We start from the raw sequence: 22,605 nt of genomic DNA, 5'->3' as shown, positions 1-22,605 counted from the left end.
TGCATGCAATATTCTTTCGATCAACAGCAATGGACCAGCAGTCACAAGCCACATTATGTACCCTCCGAAGCGCCACATATGCCAACACTATCGCAACCGTGGACAACATCGAGGCCATTCTAGCAAATGATGAAAAGGTCAGGGTCGCAGGAGTCGATGCCGACGGTATCCTTCGAGGCAAGATCATGGACAAGGAGAAGTTCTTGTCTAGTATTACCAGCGGATTTGGCATGAGTTCTGCCATCTTTGCCTGGGACATCCACGATGTGTTGTTTACGACAGAAACGAAGATAGCAACAAGCGAAGACGGATTTGCCGACTTTGTTGCTTACCCCGACCTATCATCCTTCCGGAGACTCCCCACAGAGGACAACATCCCTTTCTTCCTTCTAAGCTTTGCTGTAGGTGGCAAGCCGGTCTTCGCTTGCCCACGTAGCATGATTCGTCAACTATGTGATAAGTTAGCAGAGGCAGGGTGCAAAGCCCTTGCTGGAGGTATGTAACTCTTCGCAGGTTCCATTGACCTTGCGCTTTTCTACAGTACAGTGGCAACCATAGAACTGACGTTGAGTAGTGGAGCTCGAGTTCATGAACTTTCAGACACCGTCAGAAGACGGATATCGATCGCCACAGGGCAGACAAAACCTGTCCACGTTCCTGGAGAAAAACGCACCTTCGGCATTGCGTCCTCTTACGGGCGGCATGTTTGGCTACAGCACATCACGGCCGATAGCCTCGAAGAAGTACTTCCATGAGATATTTGACTCCAGCAAGAAGGCCAACTGCGGGTTGGAAAGCTGGCATACGGAGAGCGGTCCCGGCGTCTACGAAGCTGTAAGTCGCCCTATATTGTTTGAAGGATGAGTTCAACTGTTGAAGGTATTCCTAACGGTGATGCGCATCTTGAGGCTCTCAAAGTCAGTCCCATCGATGAGATGGCAGACAAGGTTTCTATTTTCAAGTGAGTGAACTTGTGTTAATGATGTCGAATTTGCTACTAATATCAGCAGACTGACCACCAAATCGCTCGGAGTGGAACACGGCGTGACGCCTTGCTTTCTTGCCAAGCCATCCCAGGGTCTTCCAGGCAACTCTGGGCATATCCATGTGTCTCTGACTGATCTAGACGGAAAGAACGTATTCGCTCTGTCGGGTCCCCCCGATCAAACCGCCGCATGGCCAGACATCGCGCAGCTATCTGACGTTGGTCGATATTTTCTCGCCGGGATCCTCGTAGCTCTGCCAGATATTATGCCTCTTTTGGCACCGTCGATCAACTCTTACAAGCGCTTAGTGGAGAACTACTGGGCCCCCGTAGATGTCAGTTGGGGTCTCGAGGATCGCCTTGCTAGCGTGCGCCTGGTTGCGCCTCCAGTATGCAAACCAGCGGCGACACGATTTGAAGTGCGCATCCCAGGAGCCGATCTGCATCCCCATTACGCTCTCACGGCGATCGTGGCTGCGGGCTGGCGAGGTGTTATGAAGAAGCTGGATATACCCATCCCGCCCGCGAAGATCCAACGCAAAGACACAAAGCCAGAGTTGCTTCCTGACTCCCTCCTTGAGGCAACACACAGATTCAAGGCACCTGATAGTCTGGCCAGAGAGATCCTTGGGGACGATTTTGTGGATTTCTTTGCTGCTACGAGAGAACATGAGCTGCGTGTGTGGAGAGAAGCAGTCACTGATTGGCAAGACCTCTTTCTGAAGCTGTGGGATGAGGCTGACCATCACAGGGAGTTTCGGCGATACATCGAAGTAGCTTGATGGAGAAAATAGGGCTGATTGGAAGAGGAGCTGTGAGGGGGATGCCTAGGCCAAGTACCAATTGTAACATTTATCTACCTATTTGGTCTGCGGAAAGGTCTGGGTCACTCAGCCTTGTATATGGAGATCTAGATTTCAGAGAAGATTTCGCGTCGGGCTCCCCTACCTCGCTCCTCAATGGAACCATTTCCATGCTAGTGTCTCCCAGCCATGTAGTCGAACATCCTCTGCAAACCATTGCATCCGGGTTCCCGCGAGTTGCTGCGGACCCAGCCGCCAGTTGGAACAGTTTCCAGGCTGCTTGAAGGAATACCAGGTCAGCCAACAAAATGGCCAAGAACATCACTCCGGGACTCTTTTGCTGAGGCACCGAACAAAGGTACTCGGCCATGATAGTGGCATTGTTGCATGACAGAGGACCTGTTTTTGACCGGAACTTGGCATAAGTCTCTTTCAAAGGAGTGAGATCAATATCGCCTCCGTCGTCAAGTATTGCACCAGGAGCTGGGATTTCGTTGAAACGGCCAGGGTTCAAGCCGCTCATGGTTGCTGTGTCATTGAGCAATCCTCCCTTTCTTCGAAATTTGTTGTCTGGAGCTATGATTACATACTGAAGCCCTTCCTCATCTAGAAGAAGATTTGAGGAGTTACAGTTGCCAAGATCTATGGCAAACAGGGAGTGCATGAGTCTGGCGTAATGCAGACCTTCTGCAAAAGGTGCCGCGACGAAATACTAAAGCATAGTTAGACCAGTTCTTTGCACGGATTATGGTCCATAGAGTCTCTGAGTCGGACTTACATCAGAGTCGTAGCCAGTATCCCCAAGATCTTGCATCCCGCTATGCGAAATACCGGCGTTAGAAAAGGCCAGCCACCACTGTAGGTTGAAGAAGCTATTTGACCGGATACTATGTGCAAATCAGCACCTTTGACACCCCCAGATTCAGCATATCACAAACTCTTTGGTTGTTGTGTTTGCAGTAAAAGACAGCTGAGCAGAGGTGAGGTACTGGTTATCCCTAGTAACAACAACCTGAGAGGTCGCAGTCAAAACGCCGCCGAGATAGGCGTTGGAGAGTCGACTTCCCCACCATACGCTTGAACTGGTTTCGTAATCATCATCAAGTACATAGTCGTGGATAACCGCGTCACTTTCGCCCGAATATTCAGCGTCGATAGTGACATCTACGAGTCCAGAGTCGGAAATAATGATACAGCGAAGATTAGCGGCTACTGTGAACCGCCCCCATGAAAGCCACCATGAAGGCCCCTGAGTGTTGTCGCTTTTGATGAGATTGATCTTGAGTGTATCAAGGTGACAGTCTTCGAGAGTCGTATTCCTGTAGCCGATAGCAGGTAGATTTGTAAGATGGGGTACGAGACGTTCGGTGTCCGTCTGTCGAGGCTTGATGCTTTTGACTTTGTAATTAAACCCGAGATTAGAGGTGAAGAAAGAACTCCCAACCGTCAACAAGTGAGGCTGACATTCAGCATTCATATCATTCTGCCAATTGAAAGGCCGTTTCTGGAACCATCTGTGAACAATAGTTTAAAATTAGTCGCAGGGGTATGCCCTGTAGGACACAAGATAGTACCTCGAAGTAAAGGATGCTTCGGTGGTGTTGAGGCTTTTGGTGTAGATGGTTTTGAGGTAAAAGCCGTTGGAGCTGAAATTGACTAGCGTAAACACAACTGCTAGAATGAGGCCACCAACGATGGCCGCGGGCGTGAACCATCGAAAGGGGTACGGCCTTGTTATTGAATACTCGAACCAAGATGAATGCATGTTGAATTCCAAGCTGTGCATTCACATCATGAAAGAATGACGAGACCAAGAATGAGAAATCAAAATCGAGATGTCTCACTACTTCTTCCTTCTTATGTGGTGTCAGCAAGTTGCTGTGCCGCTTTGAGAAAAGTCTCTCAGGCAGAAGTAAGCTAATTCCATTTGTCGCATCGCTCCTACACGTGAGCCCGTATCCGCGAACCACCAGGGCTATTGGACACGGTTGAGTAAACACTAAAGCTGACTGCAGATGTAGGGTGTGATTGAGGCTCAGCCCTGGCCGCAAACAGGGATCTGGACCAGCACATATCCAAAATAAGCATCCATATGAATTTGACGCCCCCCACACGCTTCAGATGTTAAGAAAGGTTTGCATATTGGTGTCGATTGCGATAAGAAATAGCTAGTGGGGGTGCAATTCGATAAGATCCGACACTCTTGGCTAATAATCAACAGTCTTAGAAGAGTGCTTGCCATCGATGCGGAGTCGCCTTTCATCACAGCAAGAAGATGCTTGAACCTCATCGCGTAATTTTCACGGCGTATTTGAGTGCATCGTAGTAGAAATTCGGTACTGCCACCGGAGGTCAGTGGAAATATAATATAGTTCAATGCCAAAAGACACTTACAGTGATACGTTGATTGATAGACAGCCTTGAGGATCTCTTCCCAGTTTTTGAGTTGATAAAGGGTGGGATTGGGCCCTCTATTTCACTTGGGATAGATTGAGGAGTCTGATGACTGAAAATTCTCAAGCCGTTATCAATGTGACAGAAGTTTGACTGATCGGGCTTCAAAGTTGTTGGAAGGACTTGTCGGACGAGGTCCTTGTCGTTCACTATACGTCAAGATTGACCTTCTTTCTTTGACACGAGGTCTTGATTCATAGCTGCCCAATCGTTGCTCCCAACGCGGGGGCATCTGAAGGTGCATTCGTCGCCCATTTGTATTTTGTTCTGGGTGAGCTTGGCGTCATCGATGAGCATCTGAGCGTAGCAGAAGGAGGAATAGGACCCGCCAAAAGAGTGTCCCGTGACGTGTGTTCGGATCAGGCTACCGGAGGTCGCCGTCGGTATCTTGTCCATGCAGACTTTGAATGCCGCAAGGACGTACTCGTAGGTAATGTCTTCCATGGCGTCGTACTTGCCAAACATGCTCGTGTAAACGCTGAGGAAGACCTCTTGATTTTGGAAGTAGCCATTGGCCTTTGTAAGCTGGTAGTTGTAGTCAACAAGGACTTGAGCTAGGCTCAGCGAATTCCTGCCTTTGAAAGCGATGCTAGCAAACGGTTTTGCTTTCTGCGACTCGGTCGAGACGAATGCTCTGCAACAGGGTCAATTCCAAAGCGGGTGTCCTTCCGGGGGGCGGCGTGGATCAGGGTCGCAGAAGACGAAGAACTTGAGACCCAGGGATTGGGCTAATTGCTAAATTGGGTTATACGCGGCATGGCATAATTCAAGCGCCTAATCTCTGCCTTGGTCAAGTGAGTTGTTCTGCTTGTGGTAACGATATGTTTGCCAGGCTCGCAGCAGGAGGCTGAAGTCTCGGAGGTACATCGCAATGCTTTGCATGAAGGGAAGGAAAGCGATAGGCCATGAAATTGGGCCTTTGCCCCCGAAGACTTGCGCGTTGATTGCTTGACTGATGTTGCCTTCCTTTGCTGCGCGCCATTTCTCTAGGAGATCCAATGCGAGATTGCATCGATCCCAGATAGGAGGGCCTCCAGGGAGACCGTCCGGCGGTGATGGGGGCTTGTGTTGGGCGAGCCGTTCAAGATTGGCGAGGGCAAGGTCATTTTTCAACTTGGCGGTATTTTCTCCAACGCCTATGGCCATGATTTCGCTGCTGTGATGTTTCTTGGGAGAACTGTCTTGTCCGAGGTGTCGATGTACGCGTCGATATAAACAGTAAGGGAAAGGCAGACTATTTAAGCAGCGGAAGTTGGAATTTAGGCAGTCTTGTCTCATTTGTAGCCCGAAAACGTGGGTTGAGGCGCTTATGGAGGCGTTCAGCTTTGCCACATGGTCTGATTCAAGCGCCGGTCTTCCTGGGTCGAGCCGGAGTCGTAGAATTCGTCCTTTCCGCATCCGTCATGTCAAAGTCAATACGGTCATCCAATTTCACACACCTAAAAGATGGCCTCACTCTTATTTCTCAGAAACATGATCTGGTCGAAGTCGGTCACTCGGGTGTCTCCTAACGGTAAAATATCAGGGCGGTGGGAACTTAATAAGGATGTCTTGGATTAGCTCAGTCTTAACTCTTGGTATCAACCCCTTTCTTGTCTTCAGTCGCCTTTATGGCGACTGGTAAGATAAAAGTCTTTTAACTCCAAAATTATTGAACTCAACCAGCGCAGGTGACTAAAATCTGAAATCCGAGAATCCGTTGCTTCTCATCTAGGCGAAAGATTCAATCTCCAAAAGAAACGCGGCAATAACCTCGTAAAGAACGTTAGATTGGGCCCATCCTTATCTGTCAGTGTTATTCACACTTCCAACATCACCTCCGCTCACTGCATCGCATACTACCGAAGTTGTATTTCACTTGGTCGACGGAGAGGTGAACAGTGTCCACCTAGCCAGAATTTCTGCCTCACAAATTACAACTCACAACACATAGAAAGGCGCGCCAACTGCTTCCCCATATCCACAACACCATCAACAGGTGGATCAACTGGGGGAAGCACATCTCTCCGCACTTCCACCTTGGCATCAGTCTCGCCTGGGCCAAGTCTCTTTTCCGTGGTTCCAAACCTCCAATGCAACATAAGTCATCCCCCTGATCTCTCGTCGGGATGTCCCTGTTGGAGTAGCGTGGCATCGTTCCGACCAATCCGAACCTTTACCGCGATGGCTCCGGCCCAAAAGCGGGCCAGCGGGTCTTTGTGAATGCGACGGACCGCGCTCCAACGACCCCCGCAATCTTTCCTTATCAGGCCCATGCAAAACAGCTCCTCGTTCAACTTCATGTCGCCAATTGGGGGGCTGGATATCGCCTCAACACATCACCTCATCACACACTCTGGGTCATCTCGCTATCAGGCCCAGACTTCCATCGAACTTTTCTGGTCTCAAACACAGAGCCTGGGCGCCGCGACGCGCGCCCTGCCCGATGCCGATCCTATGGACATGAACTCTTCAAAACCCCGCCGCACCCTCGCTGGGCCCATCTTCCGCGTCCGCACGGGATGTCTGACGTGCCGCGGCCGCAAGAAGAAGTGCGATGAGACGAAGCCGCGGTGCCGCGGCTGCGAACGCAACCGGCTCGAGTGCAAATGGCCCCCGTCTGCAGCCCCCAAGACCGCCCCGCCGAAGCCGGCCGGCGCATCGGAGACCGCGCGGCAAGAGGGCGGCGAATCTGCCGGCGCTTCTGCCCAGTCAGAGGCGTCTCCCAGCATGCAGGAGTCTCCGCCTCGCCAAAGCAACCAACCCTCACATTCTTCGCCAATGGGCCAGAACACATCGCCGTCTCAATCGTCAGAGTCACCGAGCGGCGCGTCGACGGGATCGAGTCCACGGCCACCAACGCGAGCCTCAGCAGCAGACCCGAATGATCCGCAATCATCACCAGAGAACCCTCTCGACTTCTTGGCATCACTAGACTTTCTCTCCTTTCCTACGCCAGCCGTCCCTGGGAGCAGTCGTCAAGATGAGGAAACCCCGGAGGTTCCGACGAGCCTGGTCACGGCGTCGCCTGTGAGAACTGCGGCGAGTCCAGTGACGCAAGTTCCAAGGACGCTCTCATTTCTACCTGGAACTAACGATAGCTTCTCAATGGAGCTGCTGAGCCACTACCTGGCTGCTACGACAATCAGCATGGCCAACGGTTCCACAGTACAGAACCCCTTCAGCGAGCAGCTGATACCAATGGCTTTCAAGAGCGACCTCGTCTTGCAGCTTCTTCTAGCACAGAGCGCCGTTCATCGGGCCGCAAAGTCTCTGAATGACTTCGACAGTGTCGCCAACACATACTATGATCGGTCGCTGCGATTGTTCCAGCAGAACCTTTCCAAGTTCATGGGCGAGCAATCCAGGGAACAGACATTATTACTGGGCATAGCTGCCCTGATTCTATGTTTCATCGAGGTAAGTACCTCCCAGCTGCCCTCCCTTTGCCATCATGACATCTTTCATCGAGGCCGGATGGTTTCTGATAGCCACACTAGACAGCTAAAGGCGATATCAACGGCACAACCTACGACCATCTCATCGCAGCGAAGTCGCTCATCGTACCCTCACTCCCCCTCCTCATCTCCCTCCCAAAGTCCATGAGACAGTTTCTCGTCGAATACTACGTATACACAGCCACGCTCAGCATGATCTCGATAGACGCCCGGATCAGTGACCAATACTTCCTGGACAACGACATGGCCCTCTTGGCGACCGAGCTCGTGGCGGAATCCTATGTCGGCAACTTGTGTGGCACCTGGCTGAACCTAATCCTTTTGATCCCTCCAATATTTGACCTCGCTCGCCGAGTACAAACCCGTTCCGGCACCCCAGGCTGGCGCCCTTCGGCAGATGAATTCATGCTCTTCGCCCAACTGCAGAGCCAAGTGCAGGCATGGACTCCGAACCCGGCGGTCAGCCCAGACGTCGCGTTGGCCGGGTATGTGTACCACAAAGCTGTGACGTTGTATCTCTACACGGCCCTACACTCTCTGTCTGGAGATGAGAATGGGATCATGGCTGTGGCTACCCAGACGGCGCTAGCGGAAGCGTTATCACATCTGGCGCAGCTGGATCCAACCGTGAGGGTAAACACTAGTCTCTGCTGGCCAATTGCCGTTATTGGGTCTTGTGTAGTTGATGAGGGGCAAAGAACATTTTTGAGGGAAAGACTAGGACACACTTTTGCGTCGATTGGTCTGGGAAACATTCGTCAAACGTCTGTATTGCTTCAGCATATTTGGGATGAGGAGGATGCTGCGCCTGTGAGGTCCGGGCCGTGGAGTGTTTGTCGTGTGATGAATGAGCACCAAATATGGATTTCGTTTGCTTGATTAAGGTCGCGATGGGCGTTGGGAAGCAATGTCGGGTTTGGGCATTTGGACTCGGAGTCAACGCAGGATGGATACCATTAGACAAAAGAACCTTGCTTGGACGTCTTATCTTTGCAGTGTGTCTAGCTGAACATTTTCTCTATCACTATTCTAGGTCCCGGGATGCACTTTTAATCATCTACCAGCCCTTCCATGGTACCCAGGTATCCTGAACAACATCATTCTCATCAACCACGTAGTAAACGTGGAACGCCGCGGCGGTAATGCAAGAGTGTTGGACATAAAGCGTCAACTTCTCGCCTATTTCAAAGTTGGCCTCTATGTCCCGGCGCTCCGGCTCAGCGTTCTTGGAGCCGGGGGCTTGCACCTCGCCAATGATGCCGTGCTCCTGAGACATGCGTACGATAGCCCAACCAGGCTTGCCTACCGGGTTGCCGAATCCAGGGAACGCGCCCGCTTCCTTGGAGAGAGCGACGGTGCCAGCGTTGATGAGAGCCTCGTTGCGCTCCGGATACACGCTGCAGACCTCTGCAGTTATCCTGACAGCCTGGTCCTCAATTGACACCAGGCCGGTGGCGACTTGCTGGAGGTCATTGGTCGGGAAGTTTCCTGTTCAATATCAATAACTTTCTCCCGGTTGAAAAGCATGAAGGGGGGAGTGCTCACCAGCGTGCAACTCCAGAGTCACGTTAGACGGGATGGCGGTCTGGAGAGTACCGACAACATGCGCCGTTGGTGTGGCGCCCACGGACAGTGTCAATTTCTGTTCCCCGACGATCAACTTCGCTGCGCTGATGACCCCATTGACCTCATCAGCTAGAATACCCGCCGCCTCTTCCTGCGTCTTGCATCCATACGAGTGGCCGGCATGGCAGTAAAAACCGTAAAGTGACACAACCGAAGACTCATTCGCTCTTTGAATGAGCTTCTGAAGACGCTCACTGCTGAGAGGAACGCCCGCGCGCTTACTGCCAACGTCAAGCTTGATGAAAATGTCCCACGGTGCCGGTGCGTCAGCGCTCTTCTTTGCGAAGTCTTCCAGGAGATCAATCTGCTTATCGTGGTCGATCATCAGGAGGATCTTGACGGATTTCCTGTATTCGCTCAAGAGGGGGATGACGCCCGAGCTGACGGGGAGTCCATAGAGCACCTCCTCCAAAATTCCCTCTATCGCCAGCGGCACCAGACCCCTGATTTCTGATAGCGTGGATGCGACTGTTTTGTTGAATTTGCCATTTCCCAACATCAACCTCGTAACTTCTGTGCTCTAAAAACGATTAGAAAATCTTAGTTTCTCATTCAATTCGTTCAAATCTTACCTTGAGTGTCTTCACGTGAGGCCTGAAAGCAACTCCGGCCTTCTCGACATCCTGATGCAGCTTCTCCACATTTCTCTTGATGACCGGGAGACTGAGCACCAATGATGGCGATGGCAAGTCTGAGACCTTTTTGCCAATGAAAGTGCGGTGGTTTTCTAGTCCAAAATCCATTGTGCTTGTGTTTGCGGCCTTTTTCGCGATACTCCGGCGAACTAGTACACTGCCTCGGGCTTCAGGACTTAAATACCTTTGGTGACTTTCCCGCGGGTCTGTTATCGCGGGGGGCTAATTGAGAGTAAGTGGGGGGATTAGCCCCAATTGTTCCACGATCAAAAACACTATGCAGTATCTTCTAGTGTGCCAAATGACAAGTACTGCGGTTATCCGATCTTTAACCGACGTAGCTGCATAGGTTGACCAGCGAGGGATTTCACTGTGCACACGGGACCGCCGAGAACGGCCGCGTCGCTGAGTCGGCACCTTTACTCTCCGGGTGCGGTTGCTTGAGCGCGGGAAACAAGTCCGACTGTCCGTGGTCTATGGACCAACGACAATCATCAAGACAACTTGAATATGGTATTCGTGATTTCCACGACTTCACCCAGTTACTTGCGGCCGAGATGATGATTTAACGGGGCTTGGTTGCGCCCATATGCAGGGTCGACTAATGAGCATGGGCATGCATAGGTTTCGCTCGCATAAGTATGCATAAAGAAAAAGCTAGTCTAAGTTCCTATCCCCCCAACAACACATATTGCCCCTTTGAAGCAGTGGAGCCGCAATAAAATGGCAGCCTCCGACCGTCACAGTTTCAACGGTCGATACTCAGCCCGGTGATCTTTTATTCATTGGAGAATGGGTTCTCGACACGCCATGAAACGAACCGCAAGCCCAGAAGAACGCGATGTCGCGCCCGCACGCTCCCAAGCCAAGAGGGTCAGGTCCCAAACGACTCTCGACCAGTACTTCACTCGCCCTGTAGCAAACAGGTCGGCACCCCAATTGGCAACTCAGGAGCGCGTCACTCGCTCTGTAACAGACAAGACGGCATTTGAAGAGGTCACCCAGCAGCACCTCACTCGCCCCGTAACAAACAAGTCGGCACCCCAAGATGCTACCCAGCAACGGCCACGCGCCAGTCTCAAAACTCTACCGATCGAAGTCTTGGACCAGATTTGCGAATACCTTCACGAGAACGACAACGTCGCTCCTGTTGTGGCTTTTGCCTTGGCCTGCAAGGCGTGTCATGAGGCAGCTAAGCACATCCTGGTTCGCACTATTAAATTTAGAGTTTACCAGAGGCAAGGCTTCGACCACAGGTATGGGGAGAAGCCGGAGATACAAGTCGCCATGTTCCATCGCGATATTCAATTATGCTCTGACGCCCTCCATCGCGACGGAACCCTGAGTTCAGTGCGTCGCCTCGTCCTTGACGACGTACTCGACTATCCCACGGAAGAATATAAACTTCGTGAGATATGGCAGCAACCGTCCTTAAACGAGTGTGAAAAGCGCAAAAACAGAGCCGATTTCGACGGGTATCTGTCGTATTCGAAAGGAAGCAGCGAAAACTTACATTGTCTTGCCAAAGCTCATAATACCGGGCTTGATGTTGAACATCTCTGGGCTCCACTGGTCGCTCTCGTCCGTAAGCTGTCGGTTTTGACGGATGTTCAATTCGGATGTTCCGCCCCGTTTCCGCGGTGGCTGCTGAAAGCTCTGCACGAAAGGCCGACCACGTGCAGGCTTTGGATACGCAACTTTCGTCTGCACAGTTCCGAAGAGTCGTTCCGCAGCGCCAAATGCCTCGACGATGCTGACTTGGAGCTGGCCACCTCTCCTTGTCTATACGGTGTTCGATGCTGGTATGGGCAAAGTGAACTCAAAGACGACACAGAGGACACGCATCCCGGATCAGGAAGGAGAGCAGCCAACGCGACGGTGTTAGGTCTCTTGACCAGAATCTCGCCCAACTTAAAGGAGGCTAGCATGCTGTTCTCGCAATCCGGTCTCACTCCGTCGGTGTTTTTGGGCCCTTTCCAACATCTCCATGAGAATGAAGTGAAGGAGACCGCAGGTTTTTTGTCTTCTCTGCGCATCAAGCATGGGAAGGATTTGGAGGATTCATGGTTGGCGCGTGGCCCGCTCGAGACATGGAGTACGCGTACCGATTTCTCCCAGCTACGGAATCTCTCACTCTGCGCTGGTGTGACTCTGGAAGCATTCCGATTTCTGGCGACTTGCAACTTTCAGAAATTGGAATGCCTTGATCTGATGGTCAGACATGAACGGAGGGTTAGCGAGGTCAGACCATACTGCCGGGCAATGGAAGGCTTCCTTCGAGGACTGTCGTCGCAGTTGCGCACTCTGCGAATAGATGGCGAAAGCAATCTTTACCGACTTCCCGCTGGCTTGGGCAATAGCTTGCGGACATTAGACCTGATTAAGGGCATCGCCGAGCCGCTTGATATCGGCAGTGTGCAGCAGATTCTCGTCCAAAGTCCACACATTGAAGATTTGGCTCTGACAATTGCTCGCACCAAAGGGGATGCGACCGAGGTTGCCTTATACAGGGCCCTGGGAAAGTTCCTCAAGCTCCGCAGGTTGCGAATTAGGCTGAAATTGGTGAGGCCAAAGATCACGCGCCGAGTGGGCGAAAGGCTAGGTCTTTACAACGATCCTTACCTTAAGCGATGGGAACAACCTGTCGATGTCTATGGCAGAGACTCTGACTCTGATTCTGGCTATGGCATACGTCAATTCTCCGACTCCGAAGTCGACGATCGCGGAGACACTGACGATGAATACCCCGAAAACCCCAACGATGAGGACAGGACACTCGTTGAGAGGCTTGAAGACCGATCTTGTCTTCCCCCTTGCGTTGAGAACAAGGACGATTTCGATGATTCGGAAAGCGTGTACACTCCGTACAAAAAGGATTTGATAAGAGACTATTTCATCAATATCGCAGTTGATGAGACGTTGGTGCGGTCTATATTTGATGTCGTGTCAAAAGCTGCTGGGCCTAGGAACACGTCGCGGCTGCAAAGCTTGAAGGTGTCGACTGACGGCGCCCGCGACTTCGAGATCATGGATCAACGGCTTTGGGAGTACCACGCACCATGGAACACGGGTTGGACGGTTGAACGTGATCCCTGTGACGTCTCGAAGACGGTAGGGCGGGCTGACGAGTCGGGCGCATGGCCGCGTCGGTCACCCGAAGTGCTCTTGGATCGGAAGGCAGGGGGACTGGATCTAGTTCTCCGTCGCCTTTGGGATGTGCAGGAGGAGGATGAGGAGGATGAGGATGGGGATGAGGAGGAGGAGGAAACGGAGGAAGAAGCGGCAGAGTGGGAGGCAATGACTCAGGAAGAGCGGATGGAAAGAATCGGGAAGATTCGTGAAGAACTATATGAAAAGGGGTGGCATCCATATTACGGACCAAGGGGCCGATTGAACTGGAAAAGCTTCCAGTTGGATCTGAAGCATTGATCTAGGGAGTTCGCCGAGCTTTGCATCAACACTTGTACTTTTAGGTTGATTCTCTTCCTTTCGAGTCATCATATGGGAGCTTTGATTGTATTTAAAGACGTTCCATACTGATCATAGTGTCTGAGTCTCTCAAGGCCAGGCGTGAAAGATCAACATTATTCTCCATTGCCGGGTAGAACCGCTCGATGACGCAGTTGCCTTCTCTGAAGCAATGGGATTGTCAACGGATCTTGACCTTACTAGGTAAGCTATATTGAGTATGTTCTGGATTATCTGTCTGCATCATCTGTAGACCCCATCTTGCCAATCATGCATATGAGATCGATCTGCTCAATAACTAACGGGGCTCTGTTAACCGCCAGCCAAGATACCAGAAAGTAACTCGAATCAATAAAACCAATGTCATGGAACCTAAGCCCTTCACGTACACAACGTGTAGCTGATCTTGTGGGAAGAAAGGTCACACGGCAGGGCCACTCTGCTTTGTAAAGTCAAGCGTTGACGTGCTTTGCGGGGTTTGGCTGGCATCTTGTATCGGCCTCAATAGTCGGCGAATCATGAGCTCCAGAACAATCTCGGATAAGTTGATTTGTAAGTCAGTGGCACGATTAACGCCGAGTCGGACGTTCCTGCGCCTCCCGATCATTCAACAAGCTCAGATTGTTGGCTAAGCGCCGGTGGATTAGAGATGCAAGGTGTGGGTGGGGGAAACAGACCCTTCGGATTGCGTGCGACAATGAAGCGGGGTAGAGCTGAACTTAATATGCTGCTGTTGGTAGTTTCAGAAGTCGTCGGTGTGTGGTTGTATGTTCCGGCGGGCTTCCGGCGAGATCCGGGCCTTCACCGAGCGGGCTCCGCATGCATCGCCGAAGCTTTGGTCACCGGTCGCAACAAGCCCGACAACGCCAGCGACAACTTTAACCAAAAGCTCTCGTCAACAAACTGGACCAGAAAAATGATCATCCTCATGCAGCCTAGATAATCACTCAGTCTGGACTGACATGGAGTTGAGGTGACATCCCACTGGAGAACCGCCTTGCCGAAATCGGCAATGAGTGTAAGGCGTGATTCCTGTGCAGTTGTCGTCATATCCAACGACGGATGTATATAGACCACGATGCACATCATCTTCAACACTAGTGTTTTGAAGAATTTCATGCACTAGTCCGACACAACCCTTCACACTCAAAATGCCTACCGAGTTCATCAGCGTAACTTTCCCCAACGCCTCGACAGAGATCAACCCGATCCCTGGCGCAGGCGTTGATCCCGAGTTCCTGGTCCGCTATGCCAGGTCACTGGATGACTACGGCTTCAACTACACCCTCGTTCCCTACGGCTCTGACTCATTTGACCCTTTCACTATTGGCGCGACTATTGCTGCCGTCACAAAAAATGTCAGCGTTATCATCGCGCTGAGACCAAACACCCTCTACCCCACTGTCGCTGCCAAGGCTCTGGCAACTCTCGATCAGCTTAGCAAGGGCCGCGTCGTGGTGCACTTCATCGCTGGAGGCAGTGATGCGGAGCAAGCCAAGGAGGGCGACTTCCTCTCCAAGGACGAGCGCTACGGCCGTCTCGAGGACTACATCAAGATTCTCCGCCGCGCGTGGGAGTCTGATAAGCCCTTTGACTGGGAGAGCAAGTACTACACGTTCAAGAACTTCACAAACAAGGTGCGCCCTACCAACGGCACCATTCCAGTCTCCGTCGGTGGCTCTTCAGATGAGGCGTACCGCATTGGCGGTTCCTTGGCAGACATCTTTGGTCTTTGGGGCGAGCCTCTCAAGGAGACCAAGGAGCAGATCGACCGCATCTACGGCGAGGCGGAGAAGGCTGGCCGCAAGGACCGCCCCCGTATCTGGGTCACTTTCCGTCCTATCGTTGCTGAGACGGATGACCTCGCCTGGGCCAAGGCTCACCGCACGCTGGACGCTCTGAAGGGCAACATTGCTGCGGGACAGGGCAAGAACGGTCAAGACGCCAGTGCTGGCCAGCCTCAAAACGTTGGTTCGCAGCGTCTGCTTGATATTGCCAAGCGTGGGGAGGTTCAGGATCGTGCTCTGTGGTATCCTACAGTCACGGCTACCAACGCACGTGGAGCTTCGACGGCGCTTGTCGGCTCACACAAGACTGTGGTCGACTCTATTCTCGACTATGTCGACCTCGGTGCTGAGTTGATCTCCATCCGTGGCTACGACAACTTCAACGATGCCATCGACTACGGTCGTTACATCTTGCCGAGCGTTCGCTCCCAACTGGGTGGCCGTGAGAATGGCGCTAATGGAAAGCAATGAGTAAATGATGAATGAGATCTGATATCAGGCGCGAGGAGGAATAGTTGTACGAGATTATAGAGATCAAAACGAAATTTGAGTAAATATTCACACATCATGGGCGATTATACCTCTCGACATAGCGTCGGCGTTTAATCTCCCCGATTCGTTTGATCTTCATGAGATTCGTCAGCTATCATTACATTACATCTCACTCAACCCCTCATCCCCAAAGGATTCAGGGCCTAAGTGATGTAGACCGGCATACGGCTACCAAACACATCGCTCTTCTCAACCTGGATATCCTTCCCATGGAAATCATGCAAAAGTAGCCAGCACACCATACGGAACACCAACATGCACCAGATATCGCTGATCTGTTGCCCTTGGTCTTTTGAGAGGGGCTCCAAGGAAGCTTCTGAGGCGATTGACCTCGCACCTCGTTCTCTTCGAGCCTGTTCGTGCTTCAGATGACGGCAGACTACTTCAACGACTCTCCTTCGGACTGAAAGGAGATAAATCTCTACTAAGACCGAGTGTCTTTCGCTCGAAGAGGCTGAGTCCAGCTTCTGGAGAAGAGAAATCTCCTTGCGGCTCTCTGCTGTCTTCTCTTGTGTCTTTGGAATGGGCGAGGCTCCAGGAACGATCAACTCTTGAAGAATGTTGTTGGCACTCCTGCCACCGCTAGCTGGAGTTACAACAACGGTTTTGTATTCCCCATCCCTGTCGTTCAAGATACGCAGCACCTCCTGGAAGTGGACGCGTACAACATTTTGAACCAACGTAATGCGCTCTTGGTTCTTGAGGAACTGGTCGCACTTGGCGATGGCGGAGTGAAGAGACATGACCAGGTCGTTAGAGAATATTCTCTCTTCGACATTCTGAGTGCGCCTCAGGATTGCCTCGGGTCCGTCGCGTGCCTCCAGCTCTTGAAACTTGTCTTCAATCTTGGCAGCTTCCTTGTGAATGGTGGCTACGTATGATCCGAGTTCTTCACTGAACATTGCGTCACTGGAAGAGGCTTCCTTCATGCCGTGGACAAAGTCGCCCAGGAACGTGCGCAGTGAGAAAGACTTTCTGTCCCAATGCCAAATCGTCGGGTTGGGGAGCATTCGAAAGGCGGTGCCGGGGATTTGGAGGGCGACGCCGGTCATGCCGAGGAGCTCAAAGGCAACTAGGCCACGTTAGTATCTAGGGACAGTGTCTCGACGGTGTCTTCAATATGGCTTACTTGGAAAGAGGTGGGTGTGTCGCGTGTCAGACGTCGGCTTTCGGAAATACTTGACGGTGTTCGTATTGCAGCCGAGCACAACAAGAGTCTCCGCAATGGCAGACATGCTTCCCAGCTGCAAGGTACCAATGTCCTTCGGTTCGTCTGTGTACTTGTGGTTGCTGCTATTCTGCTGGCGGAATATTGTTGGGCAGTAACCAAAGCAGAGCTCCTTGACGCTGTTGTGAGGGACAACGCGGTTCTCATGGAACCAAGTCGGTCCCGTCTTCTGAAAGGTAAAGACGACTCCCAAGTCATCCACGTCGTACCCAGTAATCATGAAGCCGTTTCCTTGAGCACGGTAGCGGTCCTCGTTTCTGTTGAACTCCTTCCAGTAAATTCCCAGCATGGCCGCCATCTCCACAAGATGCGAGATGGTCGTGGTGGCGTATGGCTTTTTCATATTATCGGGCATGCTATCCCACGATTTCTTCTTCCTCTGCATGCCGACGGTGAGGGTGTACGGGACGAAGGTGCTGGTCGGGTTGGGGTGGCACTGTGTCTGTTCTTGCCACTGAGGGGTGTGGCCGAAATACTCGTTGTCCTGCCATGTTCGCGACTCCTTCTCCATGCGCTGAATTGCCATCAAGAGCCCCAACCAGTTGGCGAGTTCGTTGTCGGCGGTATGAATAGCCTGGCGGGTGTCACCAGCCCGCAAGCTCTGGTCGATCTGGTTATACTGATCTTGGTCCCAAGTGTACGTCTTCTTGTAGCTGTCAGGCGTTCCAACCATGTAGGTGATTTCCTTGTTCTTGTGCTCTCCCAAAGGTCCCCTGGGGTTTGTCGGGGGCGCGACGAAGATGACGGGAGTCTCGAACTCGACCTCGAAGCGGAATTCGTACCATTTGAAAATGCGCCGCGTGAATTGCGCCCAGTCTCCCATGACCTTTGGCGTGCAAGATGAATATCCCGTAGCTGATGCATAATATTGCTGTAGCGCTTGGAAAATGGCAATGATGAACGCGAGGACGGAAATGACCAACGCGACAACGGCCACGATCAGCTCGAGGTCGTCGTCTTTTCCCCCGCCTCCCCCACTGCTGTCAGTGCTGTTCGACGACATGGTCGCGGCACTGTTGACGGATTAGACTCTTCCAATTGACCGCTTGAAAGGCTTAGGCCATAGGGCTTCGGAATCGTTTTCGCTGATTCTGCTGCGACCTCATCGATCGAAGGCGAGTTTCGTTTGCGCCGGGCGCGTGAGCTGAGAGAAAGAGGGAGATCGTTGGATTTAAGTAGGCTCTCGGCGCCTCCAGCCGGGAGCTCGCTGAGACAAAATATCAGCCCAGCTAGGCAGCTACAAATCGGTTTTTGTACGCGCTAAATGGTTCGCTAAGGATATGCAAGCCCCTGTTTACCCCCGGTGGCAGACTTGATTCAGTTGGTGGTATTCGACATGGGTATCATGCAGGGCTGTTCAGCTTGATGGAACTTTGGTCATTTGTCCTCACAAAAGCTCGCTGGCGGTGAAGGTAAATCTCTTAGGCACTTTAGTTGTACGGCTGGCTGTTGACTAAGTGTATTTAGTCTCCCATATCGACGTACTAGCGTTAGCGATCGATTTACAGAGGCGTCCACATTGTTTTCGCGTGGACTCTTCCCGCCGCCGTCACCGAATCGCGGCGGCAGTGGCATGGCTGCAACAGCCTTGTGAGCTGTTGGATGAGAATAAGTCAGCGCTTATGCAAAGGACAGGTCTGTTGGTGGTTTTTAACGGTTGTTGGTTGGTTGTGTCCACACTAGGATTGAATCCTTCATCGATCGTGGCCCTTTTGCGAGTGACACACCATTGGCTAGAGCGGTTTTTCGGCTTCCAACCCCCAACAATTTCTACGACTGCCGATATCCGGCAATGTGGATGGCCGCACACACGCGATCCCAGAGAAGATGTTTGCACCGAGATCTCGAGACATCCATTGTGGAAAGTTGAATCAAGTTTCGGAACTCAATTGCGAAAACTGGAATTACGAAGGTGGCCGATAAATGGCAGGGCTACTGATCCGGTGCTAAGTCTTACCCAGCCACCATGGCATCTATGTGACCGTCAGGTCATACAGGTCTAATTACTCTGCCTTCACCCAAGTGCCGATGCGATGAGGCAGCATGCTCAAAGGTTGATGTTCGGGCAATGTGCTGACACATTCTGAGATCGACTATTGACGAGCTTCTACCGAATGCCCCAAAATAATGTCTGCGGCCTACACTAGATGTTAGCAAATTATTGTGATACAGATTAGAACATACCCGCCTTCTCTGCAATTGCGTACACTGTTGCTTGGGTATGCGCCGATGGCAACAGGGGCATGATGCTCGCATCAACGACTCGCAAACCATCAACACCATAGACCTTCAACTCAGCGTCCACAACGCCGCCCAGAGCCTTTGGGAGCATTGCGCAAGTTCCTACATAGTGGTACTCCGTTGAAGTGACTCCTTTTATGAAGTTCAGTATGTCCGCATCGCTTTCGGTGGCCGTTCCGGGAAGCGTCTCGGCTGCACCTAGGGCTTGAATGGGCTCAGTTGCCAACAGTTTCCTGTTAAACCGCAATGACTCGACTAGCACCTTCCCATCGTAAGGATGGGAGAAGTACCTGGGGTTGATTGTAGGCGATGCAAAGGGGTCTGATGACGTGACTGATACCGTTCCTCTGCTGAGCGGGTGCATCAGGATATTGACGACTGAGCGACCCCCATCAACGTAGAGCAGTTCCATTGCGGCGGTGGAGCCTTTCGAATGCATCGATGCAATCAACTCTGTCTGCTTCTCATAGCCAGCAACCACCGTACTGTCGATACTATCATGTAGATATTGTGTAGAATTCGCCCCAATGGACAAGATGAGGTCGTTGGACAAGTCGGCTTTAGTGAAATTGTACAGCGGGATGAAAGCCAGGGCTTCGGCAATAGTGTCTGTCCATCGACCTAAAAAGCGTTCGGCTTCAGTCAGCGCTCTCCGAGTACACCTAGTATAAGTAATCAGGGAATAGCTGACCTTTTCTCTCGGCATAGTAGAGGTCCCGTTGCTCAGCGTCAAATGTTGCATTGTCAAGGTCGGAGTTCGCAGGAATACCGGGGCTTACTGCTCCTATGTTAGTGAGAATAGCTTACAGCAGGTGAGCAAACCGACGTGATGCGAGAGTCAGCCCAAACGGGTGATCCTGGAGGTTCTCGCCCACACCCGGCAGGTCGACCGTGGAATTAATCCCGATGTTAGTCAACAAAGAGGCTGGGCCTATTCCAGACAGCTGCAGAATCTTTGGGGAGTTCAAAGCACCTGCTGACAAAATAATCTCCTGGGTAGCGACAGCGCTCCGGAGCGAGCCATCGGTTATCGAGGAAAACTGTTTGCGCGACGTTTTAAAGAGTGGCCTCGTTAGGCTGGTTGGCGAACAAACTTACCTCAACTCCCTTTGCAGTTGTTTTTCCCTCTGTCGTGTCAAGAATTATCTTGGTGACTTGATGTCCAGTCAGCACCTTCAAGTTGGCCCTGGTTGATGTAGCGTCAAAGTGAGCTGTTCGGGCACTTGATCGCGACTGATTTCGATGGTCAACTGAGTGCGTCGTAAGGTAGGCTCCAAGAGGATCGCATCCTTGGTCAATCGGCGAGGTTATACCAAGGCCATGCATCGCGTCCAGAAAGTTGGCTGCAACTTTAAGTTTGGGACTACTCGTAACAGGAGGTCGAAGAAGCTACGCACTGTTGTTTGGATGCGACCATGCGAGATAGCTTGACTGCACTGGTCCTTCGTATCCATGGCAAGATGGGTCGTGCGTCAGGCCGTAGAGTGAGGCATGCTCTGGAGACGCTGCTGTGAAGGTCTCGCTCTGGTATCGCGTGATTAGCAAACGAACTAGGAACGATACTTTGAAGACATGAGTTCAACCTTCTTGAAGTATGGTAGTAAGTTGTCGAAATCCCAGCCTTCGTTTCCAAACGCGGCCCACGAATCATAGTTCGAGGGCATGCCTCTGTCGAATATCATTGCGTTCACTGTACTGCTACCACCGATGGTGTGCCCTTGAGTCAGATTGACCGTCTGCCCTTGGAGAAAGTCCTGGGGCACCGTCGTCAAGTTCCAATCGTATCTCGTTCCAGGGGCAAACCCAGATGCTCCTGGATAAAATCGAGGGATCATGACTGCGGCTTCGTAGTTGTCTCTGTACTCAAAGCTGTCAGAAACGCTCCGACAATCTTGTTCAATAAACTGGGAATCACGAACAGGGATCCAGCTTCAATGACAAGCACGGTATCTATGATCGGGCACGGTCAGCATTCAAACATCAGCTTCAGTTTGAACTCGACTCAAACCCACTCCCCGGCACTGCAGATAACCTTGAAGCTAGAGTCATGCCCCCGGTTCCGCCACCTACTATCACATAGTCATATGTGTCCATGACACTGGAGTCTTGTGCCGCAGAGGCAGTTGCCATCGCGAGGGCCATCCATAGCCATTGGGACCTTGGCGACATATTGACGGACGTCATGAACAACTAGTAACGTCACATCTGTAAACATGAAGTGGTCGTCTCAAGAGGTTCCAGCCTGGGTACTTTTAAGAAGCTCAAGTGAGCGAAGGTCGGATGACGCGGGACCAATCCGGACGTTGAGTTCGTGCGAAGTAACCTTACCAAACCTTAAAGCCTGGCGGAACTGGGGTAAGGACTCTCCCCCTTGCCATTCTTGCTCAATTTCCAGACTCCTATTGGACCGGCAAGAGTTCAAATAACTTTCAGGAAATATCAGAGTATCATTGGTCCCTTCCGACAACGGCTTGCAAATGAGATTCTGATTACCCCCTTCTTCCCCCTCTTGAGTTCACGTGGCTTCAGCATGGCACAGAGGCATTTTTTGAACCGTAGACTGATCATCGATTTTTGAATACTTTAATTTTATGTAGGCGAAGGTACAACGCACAGCGCTTTCGTACATTCTCATGGCAATGCTGCTGTTCCAGGTCACAGTCCATCGCCCTTCCAATCTTTCTACATTCAATGAGGATGCTGGCACATGAGATAGCAGAGACGACAAGCAATGACTACAGAAACAGATCGCGACTTAATGGAATGTTGATAAATCATCCGGGATTGAAGTAGTTTCCATTGTCTCCTAAATTACGAGGTGCGTGGCAGCTGCTGGTTGTAGCATGCCATGATTGCGTTCGCGACTTCACCACCATACAGTGTACCTCTGCGTACATATAGTTGCGTTTCAGTTTTATCTGACTTGAGCACTTTTGAATGGATGGCCAATGAGAGATCAATCATATTTGTTTCAGTGAACAGATATCCAGTATCCCATAATACTTAGCCTCAGGTATGAAACAACTCCCGTGCGCGACGGGTCTATCAAGCGAACAGTTGTACTGATGATTGTCTCGATGTCCATGTCAACTATTCAGCTACTACATGCCAGAATAGAGGGCCCGGACTCCTTGAACATACTCAGAATGCACCGCGTACCGCCTCATGATTGCTGTATGACCACGTTCGTCAAAGGTCAGTCTGAAAGTAGTTAGTCCAAAGACGAGGTGCGTCGTCGTCCCCTTCCAACCAATGAAAGCACTCAGTGCTAACATGGTTCGTGTTATCCAATTATTGCGCTTTACACCACGTTGGGATGTTTTTCCATTTCAGCTGCGGCTGAGCGATTCTCACCTGATCTTACACTGTGTCATGAACATCACAAGGAG

At 51.6% G+C, this 22,605-nt stretch overlaps 9 protein-coding genes across 9 annotated transcripts; 4 read left to right on the top strand and 5 right to left on the bottom strand.

The window, feature by feature from the left end:
- Window positions 1-29: 29 nt before the first annotated feature.
- GCG54_00003109 (Type-1 glutamine synthetase 2) lies at window positions 30-1,767 on the top strand (the record flags this gene model as incomplete). Its single annotated transcript, XM_045403187.1, has 4 exons — window positions 30-495; window positions 575-834; window positions 909-961; window positions 1,011-1,767. 4 exons carry the CDS (start codon window positions 30-32, stop codon window positions 1,765-1,767), a joined length of 1,536 nt encoding a protein of 511 aa, XP_045270090.1.
- A 104-nt stretch (window positions 1,768-1,871) lies between these two features.
- GCG54_00003108 (uncharacterized protein) lies at window positions 1,872-3,553 on the bottom strand (the record flags this gene model as incomplete). Its single annotated transcript, XM_045403186.1, has 5 exons — window positions 1,872-1,895; window positions 2,003-2,500; window positions 2,567-2,675; window positions 2,727-3,107; window positions 3,363-3,553. The coding sequence occupies 5 exons, from the start codon at window positions 3,551-3,553 to the stop codon at window positions 1,872-1,874; spliced, it is 1,203 nt and encodes a 400-aa protein (XP_045270089.1).
- An 845-nt stretch (window positions 3,554-4,398) lies between these two features.
- Window positions 4,399-5,388, bottom strand: GCG54_00003107 (uncharacterized protein; the record flags this gene model as incomplete). The annotated part of the gene is made up of 2 exons (XM_045403185.1): window positions 4,399-4,876; window positions 5,108-5,388. 2 exons carry the CDS (start codon window positions 5,386-5,388, stop codon window positions 4,399-4,401), a joined length of 759 nt encoding a protein of 252 aa, XP_045270088.1.
- A 1,017-nt stretch (window positions 5,389-6,405) lies between these two features.
- GCG54_00003106 (uncharacterized protein) lies at window positions 6,406-8,558 on the top strand (the record flags this gene model as incomplete). The annotated part of the gene is made up of 3 exons (XM_045403184.1): window positions 6,406-6,440; window positions 6,492-7,641; window positions 7,722-8,558. 3 exons carry the CDS (start codon window positions 6,406-6,408, stop codon window positions 8,556-8,558), a joined length of 2,022 nt encoding a protein of 673 aa, XP_045270087.1.
- Window positions 8,559-8,736: 178 nt separating this feature from the next.
- On the bottom strand, window positions 8,737-10,048 carry GCG54_00003105 (D-serine dehydratase; the record flags this gene model as incomplete). Its single annotated transcript, XM_045403183.1, has 3 exons — window positions 8,737-9,167; window positions 9,225-9,825; window positions 9,878-10,048. 3 exons carry the CDS (start codon window positions 10,046-10,048, stop codon window positions 8,737-8,739), a joined length of 1,203 nt encoding a protein of 400 aa, XP_045270086.1.
- Window positions 10,049-12,202: 2,154 nt separating this feature from the next.
- On the top strand, window positions 12,203-13,369 carry GCG54_00003104 (uncharacterized protein; the record flags this gene model as incomplete). Its single annotated transcript, XM_045403182.1, has 1 exon — window positions 12,203-13,369. The coding sequence occupies one exon, from the start codon at window positions 12,203-12,205 to the stop codon at window positions 13,367-13,369; it is 1,167 nt and encodes a 388-aa protein (XP_045270085.1).
- Window positions 13,370-14,559: 1,190 nt separating this feature from the next.
- GCG54_00003103 (Alkanesulfonate monooxygenase) lies at window positions 14,560-15,666 on the top strand (the record flags this gene model as incomplete). Its single annotated transcript, XM_045403181.1, has 1 exon — window positions 14,560-15,666. One exon carries the CDS (start codon window positions 14,560-14,562, stop codon window positions 15,664-15,666), a length of 1,107 nt encoding a protein of 368 aa, XP_045270084.1.
- A 224-nt stretch (window positions 15,667-15,890) lies between these two features.
- On the bottom strand, window positions 15,891-17,978 carry GCG54_00003102 (uncharacterized protein; the record flags this gene model as incomplete). The annotated part of the gene is made up of 2 exons (XM_045403180.1): window positions 15,891-16,819; window positions 16,877-17,978. The coding sequence occupies 2 exons, from the start codon at window positions 17,976-17,978 to the stop codon at window positions 15,891-15,893; spliced, it is 2,031 nt and encodes a 676-aa protein (XP_045270083.1).
- A 1,170-nt stretch (window positions 17,979-19,148) lies between these two features.
- GCG54_00003101 (putative GMC-type oxidoreductase) lies at window positions 19,149-21,385 on the bottom strand (the record flags this gene model as incomplete). The annotated part of the gene is made up of 7 exons (XM_045403179.1): window positions 19,149-19,837; window positions 19,908-19,994; window positions 20,043-20,256; window positions 20,315-20,559; window positions 20,614-20,740; window positions 20,800-21,120; window positions 21,287-21,385. 7 exons carry the CDS (start codon window positions 21,383-21,385, stop codon window positions 19,149-19,151), a joined length of 1,782 nt encoding a protein of 593 aa, XP_045270082.1.
- Between the last annotated feature and the right edge of the window lie 1,220 nt (window positions 21,386-22,605).

The sequence above is a fragment of the Colletotrichum gloeosporioides genome (assembly GCF_011800055.1).
Source record: "Colletotrichum gloeosporioides strain Lc1 chromosome Unknown consensus_9, whole genome shotgun sequence".
NCBI classification, from domain to species: Eukaryota; Fungi; Ascomycota; class Sordariomycetes; order Glomerellales; family Glomerellaceae; genus Colletotrichum; species Colletotrichum gloeosporioides.
Note: the sequence above shows the minus strand (reverse complement) of the source record. Positions and strands in the feature narration are given on the sequence as shown.